This window comes from Miscanthus floridulus, chromosome 16 (genome assembly GCF_019320115.1).
Source record: "Miscanthus floridulus cultivar M001 chromosome 16, ASM1932011v1, whole genome shotgun sequence".
Lineage (NCBI taxonomy): Eukaryota > Viridiplantae > Streptophyta > Magnoliopsida > Poales > Poaceae > Miscanthus > Miscanthus floridulus.
The window spans coordinates 93,622,738-93,635,532 of record NC_089595.1 but is presented as its reverse complement, the minus strand read 5'-3'; the positions used below and the strand labels follow the sequence as shown (position 1 = coordinate 93,635,532).

General features: G+C 47.0%; 1 protein-coding gene across 1 annotated transcript; it reads right to left on the bottom strand.

Moving 5' to 3' along the window:
* Positions 1–5,049: 5,049 nt before the first annotated feature.
* LOC136513699 (RING-H2 finger protein ATL66-like) lies at positions 5,050–6,531 on the bottom strand. Its single transcript, XM_066507657.1, has one exon. The coding sequence runs from the start codon at positions 6,255–6,257 to the stop codon at positions 5,688–5,690; it is 570 nt and encodes a 189-aa protein (XP_066363754.1). The 5' UTR covers positions 6,258–6,531; the 3' UTR covers positions 5,050–5,687.
* Positions 6,532–12,795: the final 6,264 nt, after the last annotated feature.

Here is a 12,795-nt window from a genome sequence, read left to right as displayed (position 1 = left end):
TAGATATAATAATATGTCTAGATACGTAGCAAAATAGATGAACCAAAAAAATTAAAACGACTTATAATTTAGAACTGAGTAGGTACAAACTAAGCGTGTTTAATATGCCTACTAATCGGTCGTTCCATGCCTCTTGACGTACGGAGGACTACTGAATTTGGGTTTCGCAATATATATCGGTATATATGCAAAGTGGGACAGGATATTATGAAGGATGCACAAGATCCTTTACCGTGAGTGATTTGGCTTCGACATCGCGCAGTCAAACAAGAACGGCAGACACACAGCGCTGAAAAGAGAAGGCGGTGGGACCGGGCTCGGAACTAGGGATCCGGTTGCTGTTGGTTTCAGGTGCTCCCCACACTGCCCATCCCGAGGCCGCATTTTTCAAAGCCGAAAGGCGTCAAATGCAAGACCCAACTTGTGCCCGTGCCCCCCACTGATTACCGATTATTATTATTACACACATGATAAACCCCCGAAAGGACGCTTCCGTGCGTAGTTTGAACTAGGCTAGCTACTTGCAAGTAGGGGCATGAATCAGCCCCGTTACAGCCACAACCACAGGATTCTCAAGCTGTCCGAAAGAGGGCTCCGCTGCTACGTACGGCTGCCTGCTAACAATGCCATAACCAGTTGGTTCAGGGATCCATCCCATGGGTGGCTGTACTCGGTATGCACGACACGGCCTCTGAACTGAATCGCATGCACGCGAACACTTGCCACGCGAGTCCTGCAGCCTGCAGGAAGTAGCCGTCACGCTGTCGCGCGCAGTCTGCGGGCGCCGGAACGAGCAAACCCAGCGGCGACGGCGAGAGCCGAGAGGGAGGATCTGCGGATTCCGTGCGTTCCAGCGACACGCTTGGGATCGTCGGCCTCGGGAATCTTCGAGGCTCCGCGCGCTTGCTCGCTCGCAACAGGACGGAGACGGAGCGCTCGCGATCGCGAGGAGTCAAACCGATGGGCGATGGCGACGCGGCTCACGTCACAATGTCAAAACTCGCGTGTGCCACCCACGCCGGGGCGGCCAGCCGAAACTGAAAAGTGGCGGCGTGGAGTCGGTCGGTCAGTCGGCAGCTGAGCACAAGTCACGGCGGGCATTAATTGGCTGGACGCGCGGCGATACTTGTGTGATTCTCACACGTTCGAATGCGTAACAGGCCAGTTTAATGGTCATTTTCATCGCGCTTGTTCGCTTGCTTTCAGCCAGGGTTTATCAGTCAGTTAACAGTATTTTTCTCTCATAACACACCAGCACCAGTCGGGCTTATCAATCCAGAAACCAACCAGCGAACCGGCTGAATAATAACTGTGTACGCATATGGTTTGACAATTCCTTCGTCGTGACAGTAGTAGTGGAAGAAAGAAATATACAAGCAGCCGGCAGAAAATCATGGGCGCTAGTACGGAGCACATGTTTTCAAAAATTCATGGGCACAGATAGCCTCGTAGCCCTGTTCGCTTGAAGAAATCTGAATAAATCTGGAAAAATTTATGAGAGAAAATCATCCGTGAACAGCAGAAACCATCCGTGAACCGTCTTTTTTAGCACCATCCGAGCGAGGCCATAGTGGGATGAGTAGCTGCGAAGTTTTGAGTGATTGCAGCCTCTCTTTTTTAGACGTCTTGTTACAGTTTTTTATTATCATATTTTGGATATGGTCTCGTAGCAAAAGTTGCCCTTCACGAAAATAAGATTATTTATCTTGGGAAAGTAACTTCCTTTGTTTTAGACTACAACGCCGCTGATGGATTAACGGAAGCAACTGGAGGTGTGGTGTGCTCTGACCTCAAGAATCTAAAGATGGCAATATATATCCAGCGATGTCCGTGCTAACAAAATGCAGTGAATAGGTCTTTTGTGGCCTTGTAGCTGTAGGTGTATGTGCATGTGCAAACGGTTGTTCGGCAACCTTTTCTCTTGCGTCATGTACCGTACCGGCAAGATGATTACGTAGATTTGTAGCTGTGTGTGCTGTCAAGGGTGTACTACGTGACTGACTCTGATCTGTAGCATAGGAAGACGGTGCCACGAAAACGCTTTGGTCCTGTTTGCAATGTAGGAGCATATTGTCCATATGGGTTCTCATGTAGCCGACTGGACCTGAAACATTCAGAACCTGGTCGAGAAAGACCCAAGTCGTTTTGTGGGCAGGAAAGTGCTGCCCCTGCTAAGAAGGCCAATAAATGGGCTACAACGGTATAACCTGGCCCACAATCTAGCCCATTCGCCAATGCTGCTGCGTCCGCGCCGCTCCGCCTGTGCGCTCGGCGCCCCGGCGCGTCGTGCGCGGTCTCGCTGCTCGGTCGTGTGGTGATGACTGATGAGTGATGACTGGTGTGGTGACGAGCGGCAAGGGTGCGTGGTGGCTGGCGGTCACCGAGGCAGAGGCAGAGGCAGAGGCAGAGGCAGAGGCTCGTGCAACAACATGGCGATCGTCCCGGCGTGTCTTCCGGTTCCTAAAAATCTCCAATAGTTTTCGAACGTCAACTCGGAAGTGAGCATGGTTACGCATCCCGACCACCTGGATCCGGATTTCTCTTTAAAAATTCTACTCGAATTTGGGTACGTTGGTCTGGTTTCTCGTTTTTCTGGCGTGCCTGGGGAAATTTCCAGCCGCCGGCCGACGGCCGCTGCACTACACTGGCCTAAGCAAACCCTGGCTCTCATCAAAAGCGATCAGCTGGGTGCACCTGCACTGGAGCCACTGGGAGATCATGATTGGTTAGCGATAACCCCATCCTGTCTATCCTGAGCGGTCTCCTTTTTTCAAATCCACACGCATGACATCCAGCAGGCTGAATTTAAATACTGCGTGCTGCTAGTGCACTGTGGGGCGGATAAGGAGCACGACTGAACATCAGAGGTTTGATATCTCTCACCTTTTTCGCCAGAGAAATAATATCTCCTGTTCACAAAGAGAGAGAGAGAGAAAGAATATCTTCGGCAGAGTAGCTGCTATGCTACCTTCTACTAGTTTGTAGTTTGCCCTTCCAACTCCTTTCTTGGATCAGAACGAATGTCTCGGTTGGGGGAAAGCAGGAGACGGCATGATGATGGACATGAAGTGGAATGCATGCGTGAAAACTAATCAAGCCGAGACCATAAAAGAATTGGTCAAGTGCTTCTGTGTGGCGCCACTGTTCGTGATAACTCCAAGGATCAAGATCAAGCCAGTATATAGGACATCTCGAACTCCATTCAGAGTCCAAGTTGCTTCGAGAACCTGCAAGTGGTAGTAGTGCTGTCTAATAAAGTTGCTTCATGCCTTCGTCATGTGCAGATGTGCACGTACCTTGTGCCTGTGACAGCCATGAAAAATCTTGGCAATTAATTAATTCCTCAAAAAAAATCTTGACAATTAAGGTTTTAACATGTTGTCTCTGAAACCTTATCTATTACTACTCGTAGTACTAGTTGCTACCACTACAAAAATTACATCAATTTTTTAAGAAAATAAATCTGATATCATGGCCATTGTTTTTTTTAATAAAACTACTACACCCCTTTATCCTCCTCTTTTTTTTTTTTTTTTTGCCATAAACAAACCCACCAGACACGATAGGCCGCCGTCTTACTCCAAGGATGCAAGCCCATTTTAGAACGTAGGTGGAGACATGAAAGCTTGCTATAATTGCAACTAAGCACTAGCCGCCTTTTCACTTAGTTGTAGGGGTTCGCTCAAAAAAAAAAAACTTAGTTGTAGGGGCTCTATGTCAAAACCAATAACCTAGAAACTCTTTTAAAATCTTGTACTAGAATAGAAAAGAAACAAAAAAAAAGGAATAGAAAAGAAACAATAGTGAAGAAGATGTTGAAGAAAAATCTCTATTTCAAAATCTGCATAGACGGTTTGATGGCTTCGTGACGTATTTCTGGTCGCGTATTTAGAACCAAAGAAATAGAAGAGTCTTCCAATTGAAATAGTATCTACAGCAACTATCTGCAACCCATACAGGTGGCACACATCATCATCGAAGAATCCTCCCAATGGAAATTCAGCGTTCTAAAGTTGGTGCCCCTGCCTGGCTTTGCATGTTTTTTTCCCGGCGTTGGTCTCTCCCTGGCCCTTATTAGTGTTTGAAGAAGAACAAACATTTCGAGGATTACTTTTCAGTGTGCCGCAATCTCGGACGACCTTTGTGCGCTGCCCTGTTAATTTGCCGAGTTGTGTGGTCTTTAGACTTTATTACTTGTGTTGTTTTGGGCCTTTCAGTTGTGCCTTTCTTTTCGTTTACTGCAGTTGACCCAGTTGTACTATTTTCTTGTAATGAAATTGTAGTCGGCAAAGCTTTTGCTTTTGTCGGAAAATAAAGAAAGAAAACATCTCAATCAAGCAACTTGTTTAAATGTGTCCAGACCTCTCTAGCTTATAGATATTTCTTGAATTAGGAACACCCAACTCCAAAAATTGTAGGAGCTGTACTGTACCCTAAACCTTGACCCAAATAAAGAAGAACAACACCATCAAGAGTACAAAATCTTGATGCCAATGCATTTTTTTTTCAGAATATGTTCATCCCTCCACCTCGCTAGACCATAATTAGATGTACTAATATGCTTTAACAATACGGCTAGTATATTTAGTTCTTGTACGACAGTGATATTTGCAAATGCCACTTTTTACGAAAGTGTACCTGTATGGCTGTATGACTGTGCTCTGTGGAATCAAATGGCGTGTTCGGCTGGTCAGCTTCGGCTTTTTTTTTTTTTTGCCAAGCGAAGCAGTTTTTCTTTTACCAAATTCCAGCATAAACAGTTTTTCTAGCTGCTACAGTGCATATTTAATGCCAGCCGAACACTCTCGAAACAAAAAGGCACAACATAACATCGAGTAGTAGCACACTAGTACTAGGCAACTTGCTGCTAGCTTTTGTAATTAAAGGTGTCTTTGTCTGTGTCAGTGCTGTTTGTTAGGGCAGTCTCAATGCTAAAAACTACATGCAGCTTCCATACTTTTTAATTTTTATAGACACTACGCGTAGAAATCATGGTCTCAATAAATAGTTTCTACAGAACAATTTTTTATCTAATCACATATATCCTCTCTCCATTCTCTATCTATCACATCCATTTATATCTTGTTTCTCGTGTAGACATGGTTTCTAACTTAGACCCGGTTTCTATGATTTTGCTCTCTCTCTTCAGTAACCACATTGCCACATCAGCAAAATACTTAGGTGATAGTACAATTAATGTCTATAGAAACTATGATGATTTATGCGTTGTGAGTGCCCTTACGCTAACGTTGTAAGATTCTACCTGAACCACCACCGCATACGCTAAATTCTCTCTCAAAAGCTATGTACATCTTACACCTCTTTCCCCCTGCACTGGTTGGAGAGTCTTGGCCACAGAGAAAGTTACAAACAAAAGCCTCCCCAGCTTGGTCAGGTGACCCCACGCCGGCCTCCAAACAACTCCTCGGAGGGCAGGGGGCACGACACGCCAGTACGCAACTGCATTTTGCGACGCCATTGGTGATCAGGCCCTAATAAACCAAGGCCTCTTTAGTCTTTACAAGCGCACTCACAACGAGTAGATCTGACGCGGTCTTGGCGGCCGCCACCATCACCATTAACTAATGCGCGCGCTGATTAAAAGGCCGGGTCTCGGGGGACGCTGGTAGCTGGGGCCCTCTTGTCATGTGAGGTTAGGATGCGAAGTGCGTGCCTGCCATTGACACTCACACGGCGTCGTTGGCATCGGCCTTGGCGGCGGCGAGGAGGAGGCAACGGCAGAGCGGGCAGCTGGGCTGGGACCGGAGCCAGGCGTCGACGCAGTCCGGGTGGAAGCAGTGGCCGCACGGCGGGAGCTCCTTCACCTTCTCGCCGGCCACCAGCGCGCTGATGCAGATGGAGCACAGCGCCTCCGCCGCCTGGTCGTCGTCGGCCTCGGCCTCGGCCTCCCCGGGGATACGCGGCGGCGGCGACGTTGTGGGCGGGCGGTACAGCTTGACGGGCAGCCCGCGGATGGCGGCGGCGTCGAGGCCGGGTAGCGACGCCGCCGCCGCCGAGGACGAGGAGGCGTCCTCCGCCTCCGGGTCGTCGGCGGGCGCGTAGCGGTGGCACCTCCAGCGGAGGTACAGGCAGAGCGTGACGAAGACGACGACGGCGCACAGCAGGCCCACCAGCAGCGGCACCGTGCGCCTGTGCACCGCGAAGTTGCTGTCGCCCACGTCCCCGTACCGCCACCGCGTCACCACCTGCTGCGGGATCCCGCCGCCGCCGCCCGCGGCGGTCTCCTGCGCTGCCATTGTCGTTCCTCCTTCCTCGCCGGCGCCAACCGCACGCGCACGCGCAGATACACCGCTGGCACACGCTATATATGGCAGAGGGGCATGGGACGACCGACGACGGGAGAAGCAGAAGGAGCGTCGTCGCTAGCGCTCGTGTCTGTGGTCAAGCTAGGCGGCCGGGGCGCGGGCGTCGCTGCCAGACGTGCGGCGTGTGGCTCGGCGAGGTTGGCGACCGCGCTCGCGGTCGCGGGGGTGGCAAGTGCGATGGGTGTGGTTTATAAAATTTGAAAGCGCCCGGGCCGTCCCTTTTAAGGTTGGCGAGAGGGCGGAGGCTACCGCGCCACCGCCAGCCGTAGTGGGCGATTGATGAGAGCGCCCGCCGTCAGCCAGTGCCCAGTGGGGCAACCAACAAGCCCCCAAACTGACGGCCAGATTGCAAAGTGGCCACAACGAATGAGCGCCAAGGCCACAAATTACAGTAAGAATCTTTGGAACTTGATTAAAGTTTGAGCAAAACCATAAAATACTTGGCTCTAATTAACAATATTGCCGACTGCAGTGAGTCCCCGGCAGCCGGCGACCCGCGTGCCGACGGAACGGGACGATCGGGTCTCAGCGTGTAGTCCAAAAGATTCGGTCGCTGGCTAGCGTTTGAATCTGTAACAGTCATGGTAGACATGTAGGCGTAAACAATCTAGCCTGTGCCTGTTCCGCCGTGGACCAGGGGTAATGCATTCAGACGAACAATTCTGACCTCCGATCCATCTCCGCTGACTCATCAATGAATCGGCATAGGTACCACGCATGTGTACATGTACATGTGGACGGGCGTTCGATCGAGGTCGCTGTCCGTTGTGCCTACAAAACGGGAGCTGTCCAAGACACGACGACGGACGACGGGGCTCAGCACGGTCGAATACGACACGCAACGCATGCAATACGCCGCCGGATGGATGGATCGGAATCAAGAACCATATATACTACTAGCAGGCAATCCCGCGCTTTGCGCGGGCAACAGTGGGAAAAAAAGGTTGGTACTGGGCTGTTAAAAAAAAGGCTGGTACTGTTCCCTAAAGGGTCGAATACTGTTCATCATACCCGGTACTGTTCATGGAAACCCGGTACTGTACATCGCGCGTTTACTGTGCCTAGAACAGTGGTTTGTGAGAGAGGTCGGAGATTTCAGATTGCACGCCTTTTATACTATTGTATAGATTTTCGGGCTTCGGCAGAGGCTTTTCATAGATGCGTCGTGGTCGACTCGTCGTCGTGCGTGTGAAAATAGTTGGAACATGCATCACAAGATTACATCAATTAGGAGATACATATCCTATCTAACTGAAGCCGTGATATTTTCCTTCCCCGCAATCCAAGCCTGGGCGCACAACCAATCTTCAGGAGATATCAATCATCCATCAATCAACCAGATATTGCGGTCATGTGATCATATTGGATATTCTTAACATCCCCTCAATCACAACTTATCAGCGAGGTTGAGATTGTCTCTGAACATGACCATTTGCTTCTCTGGAAGAGGCTTAGTGAAGCCATCGGCGATCTGATCCGTAGTGCTGATGAATCTGATGTCCAGGCGCTTTGCTGCAACTTGTTCGCGTACAAAATGAAAATCGATCTCTATATGCTTGGTGCGTGCATGAAATACAGGGTTAGCCGATAGGTACTTTGCGCCAAGATTATCACACCATAACATGCTGCCAAAGGATGTGGAATACCTAACTCATCAAGTAATTTTTGTACCCACATTACCTCTGCAGTAGTGTTGGCCAAAGACTTGTATTCAACTTCTGTACTTGATCTTGAAACCGTAGGCTGTTTTCTTGCGCACCATGACACTAGGTTGTAACCTAGGAATACAATAAAGTCGCCTGTAGATCGTCTGTCATCAGGGCAACCGGTCCAATCAGCATCCGAAAAAGCACTTATAAGCATAGAGTTAGATTTTCTAATTTTTAACCCTAGGCCGATGGTTCCTTGTACATATCTCAATATTCTCTTCACAGCTTCCCAAGTCGGTGAGTGAAGGAATTGACAAACTTTGTTGACCGAAAAAGACAGATCTGGTCGTGTGAGGGTGAGATACTGGAGCGCTCCAACAATGCTCCTGTATCTGGTTGAGTCCTCCACTCCTAACCGAGTGCCACTACTGACTGAAAGCTTTTCGATAGTATTAAGGGGTGTTTTGACGGGTTTACATAGCTGCATATTAACTCTCTTGAGGATATTAGAAGCATACCGTTCCTGTGTCAAAAGCAATTCACCTTTCTTTCTTTGAACATGTATGCCAAGAAAATAGTGAAGGTTCCCGAGATCTTTGATTGCAACATCCTTCTCTAAATCTCGGAGAAGAGCATCCACTGCTTCCTGTGATGAACTGGCCACAATTATATCATCAACATATACAAGCATAAAAATGACATGATTTCCTTTCCGATAAAAGAATAATGATGTGTCAGCTTTGGAGGGAACAAAGCCTAGACTCTGAAGTTTACCACACAACCTAGAATACCAGGTCTGTGGTGCTTGTTTTAAACCATACAGGGATCTGTCAAGTTTGCATAAGTGATGTGGTTTGGTCTTATCTTCATAACCCGGCGGTTGTTTCATGTATACCTCTTCTTCAAGAAAACCATGCAAGAAAGCGTTCTGAACATCGAGTTGCCTCAAACACCAATCCTTAGACATAGCTAGAGAGAGCACAAGACGAATTGTGGCTGCTTTCACAATAGGACTAAAAGTATCCTCGTAATCAATGCCATATCGTTGTTTGAATCCCTTTGCTACTAGGCGTGCCTTATATCAGTCAATTTTCCCATCTGATTTTCTTTTGATTTTATAGACCCACTTGCAATCTATCACATTTTTACCTTTTTGAGGTGGAACTAGATGCCAAGTTTTATTCCTGATCAATGCATCAAATTCAACATCCATAGCACGCTTCCAATTATTATCGACTAAGGCATGTTGTAAATCAATAGGACCTTCAGTGGTGACTGCTAACTAACCATATCGAATAGTTCCATCAATGTAAATTTTTGGTTTGCGTATACCTTGTTGTAGACGTGTGGTGGGTCGCTGGAGAGCCGGTGCTGCAGGCGATGTAGAAGATCCGGTGGGTTGATCTGTTACTGGCGTAGAAGATCCGGCGAGCGAAGATCCGGTGGGTTGATCTGTGGCTGGCGCAGAAGATCCGACGAGCGGTGAACCCAAGGGAGATTTTCCACCACCGGTCGAAATATCCTGTCCCCCGTTCACGGAGCCAGGTAAGGCGAGTTCGAGACAGGTGGCGCACGCGGAGAGGATGCCGGTGGAGCTGACGCGTTCGTCACGAGTGCAGGAGCTGACGCCACCGGATCCAAGACCGACCCTGTTGGCTCCATAGTGGAAGGTGCAGGTGAATCAGCCTGGGGATCGATGCCTGTTCTTGCCAAAACGGGAAATTGCTCGAGGAGCATGAAATGACGCCCGTTTCCAGTCAGATTTAGTTCGTTTGACGCCGAATTTTTTTCATGTGCTGCACACTTAGACATAGGGTTAGTTGTAACACCTCGGGTGTTTTAAATACTAAAACCTGCCATGTCATCATATGCATTGTACATCATTTTGTATTAGTGAAAATTTTGATATGCATACACTAAAACAAGTTTACCTTTATGTTATATGTGTTGACTTGTATAGCTTGAATTGAGTTAAAAATCTTTGTATTGAATTGAATTTCCGAAAACCCTAATTTTCAGTATTTAAATCCTACCCTGAAAACCAAATTAAAAATCTGAGCACATTTTGGGTTGAGCCTAAAAGCAAAAGTGTAGAGCTTGTCGAGTTTTACAAAGTTGGTTTTTGGAGTTTTCAAAATTGTTTTATAAAATTTGAAGTAATTTGAAAAGGCGTAATTCTTTAAATGTCCCTTTTTTGAATTCAAATTTGCATTTCAAAATGTAGACTGAATTAGGGGGTGATTATAAATGCAAAGTTGTAGAACTTTGAATTTTGAACAACTTTTATTTTTGGAGATTTTTGAGTTGTTACATAAATTTGAGAGTAATTTGGATTTTAAATCGAATGGCATTTTGGTAAATAAGTTGAACAGTGCCATCGGACAGCTGTCACCGTCGGCGATCTTCTTTCCGCTTCCAGGCGCCGTCGTGGCCGTCTTTGGCTTCGCGCTAGCATGGAGAAGGCCCCTGCGTGGCTTCTCTTTGCTTCCTGGTCGCATTTATAGCCCATGTGTCGTCGCTGTTCTTCTTTTCTCCTCCTCTGCTTTTCCAGTCGCCGCCGCCGCTGCTCCATTGAGCTTTGCCGTCGTCGTAGCGCCTTCTCATCCTCGGCAAAGCACCGTCTGAGCTTTGCTTGTTCCTTGCGCACCCAGTCCTCTAGCCCTTGTTGCCTAATTGCGTCGGGAACCGCCGTTCTTTGCCTTTCTTCCTTGCGGCCGACAGCACCACCGTCGAGCGAGCGCCGTCGTGGCCAGCGCTCTACGGTGAGCCTCTGACCTTACGAAGTCTTGCTTCAGCTTCACCACGATGCCGTGGTGCTTTGTACCTGGTTGATTGACCATTTTGTCCACCGCAGTCGCCGGATCATCACTGTCATCGTAGCTTGCTCCACCGTGGTTGCTGTGAACGTCGACTAGCGTCTCCGTTGATCCTCCGGCCCTGCTCCTTGCTCAATCGTGTTCAGGGTGAGCTACTAAACCTTCCTGTGCAGTTTGTTTAAGCTCTACCGGTCTCACGTCGCTAGCGTAGCGCAGCCGTGCCGTCGTGGCCGCCATGGCCGGTGTCATGCTCGGTCCTGGCCGTGTTTAGTCTTGTTTGTGCCACCAATCGACGCGTAGGTGTGTAGGGGACGTGGTGGTGCTCTTGCTGTCGCCGTTGGTCTCACCGGCGGCGAGAAATCGCCGGTCAGTGCCGTCGTTGCCGTGGTCAGCGCGGGAGGAAGGGGATGACAGGTGGGGTCAAGGTGTCAGTGACTCAGTGTTGAAAATGGATTTTTCTATTTTGCAGATTTGAATGAATAGTGATAGTTTTTGTTATTTTTGTATAGAATTAATTAGAGTTCCAAAAATTATGAAAATTTTTGTGTGACCTCTCTGTCATGTATATTATTTAGGAAAAATATGAAATGTTGTTTTTCAGTACTTTTTGAATGTGATAAAAATTGCTCAATTAATTAATAAATGAGTTTCCATGATTTTTCTAGGCTTATTTAATTATCAAAAAATTATAAAAATTGTTTTGCCACTTAGTTATCATGTGATGAACATTTACAAAAATTTTGAACTCAATTGGAACAAGTTGATTTATTTCATAATTTTGAATTAAATAATTAATTCATAAAAGCAAATAGTAACCTTTAATGATTTAGGTTTTGTTTGAATTTTTGGATTGAGTGATGACCTTGGGTCATTAGTTGGTAATGATCCTTGGCAATTGAAGTAAGTGTTAGGAAAAAGGTTTAGTTAGTTTTGACTTGTAACTGTACCACGAAGGAAAGTTGTATTCAAGTTTTTAACTGTCGCATCCATCATCAAGCATCATGTTTTATATCTCGCATCATATTAAACATGGCATTGTTACTACGTGTAGTGAACGAAGGTGAGCACATGGTAGTTAATCAAGTTGTAGAAGAGGTTAATCCGTCTGTTGAGGTCGGGTTTCATAATTGTGGAACGACTCCGGAACTAGACTTTTCCGTCAACGAAGGCAAGCCCTGGATGCATTTAAACCTACCTTGTATTTTATAAATTTTTATCATTTTGCTTTTATATACTGCATTAAGTGATTAGGAGTCAAGTGAAAACCTAATTGGTGCATTACCAACCTTGTTTTTCCATATCTACCTTGTTACCAGTTTTAATTCGTAAATGCCTAGTTATGCTTAGTCATGCTTAGCCGGGTGATTACCTGTCACCTATGAGTTTTAAATAGATCTTTGGTTACGTTTGGTTACTTATGTTATCATGAGATATGAGCATGTGAAGTAATAAATCTAGACCGGATGGACTCGATGTATGGGAGCCACAAGACATGGAGGTCTTGTGAATGAGTTCTTTCCGCCTGTGTCGATTAAGGTCCATCCGTTGTTGAATTGCATGAGATGAGACTTTGTAGTACTAGCCACATACTCCGGTAAGCCTTAACTCGGTTATTCTATTATGAGAATGGCTACTCACGCACTGGGAGTGGAGAGATGGCGGGAATAGCGTGTACCCACGTGGCAATGGGCTGGATTGGTGGAGTACTGTATTCTCGGGTGGCGCGGACCCATTCTTGTTTTAGAGGATCCGAGGGTAGGTTGATATATGTAAGTCGGGGACCTGCATATATCGTGTGGTCTGGAATTCCCAGCTGGGTTTAATCGGTTCGAATCGTCGTTGCTCCTCAGTTATGGAGACTCAACTCATTGTTCATCATCGTAGTTAAATAACTGGAACTTGAGTAAGGTTTGAGAAAGTGTTGGATATGAAGTTTCATGATCTCATTACGGATCATGTTAGCTTTGTATATGATTTCTTTTGAAGATAAAAATGTTGATATAA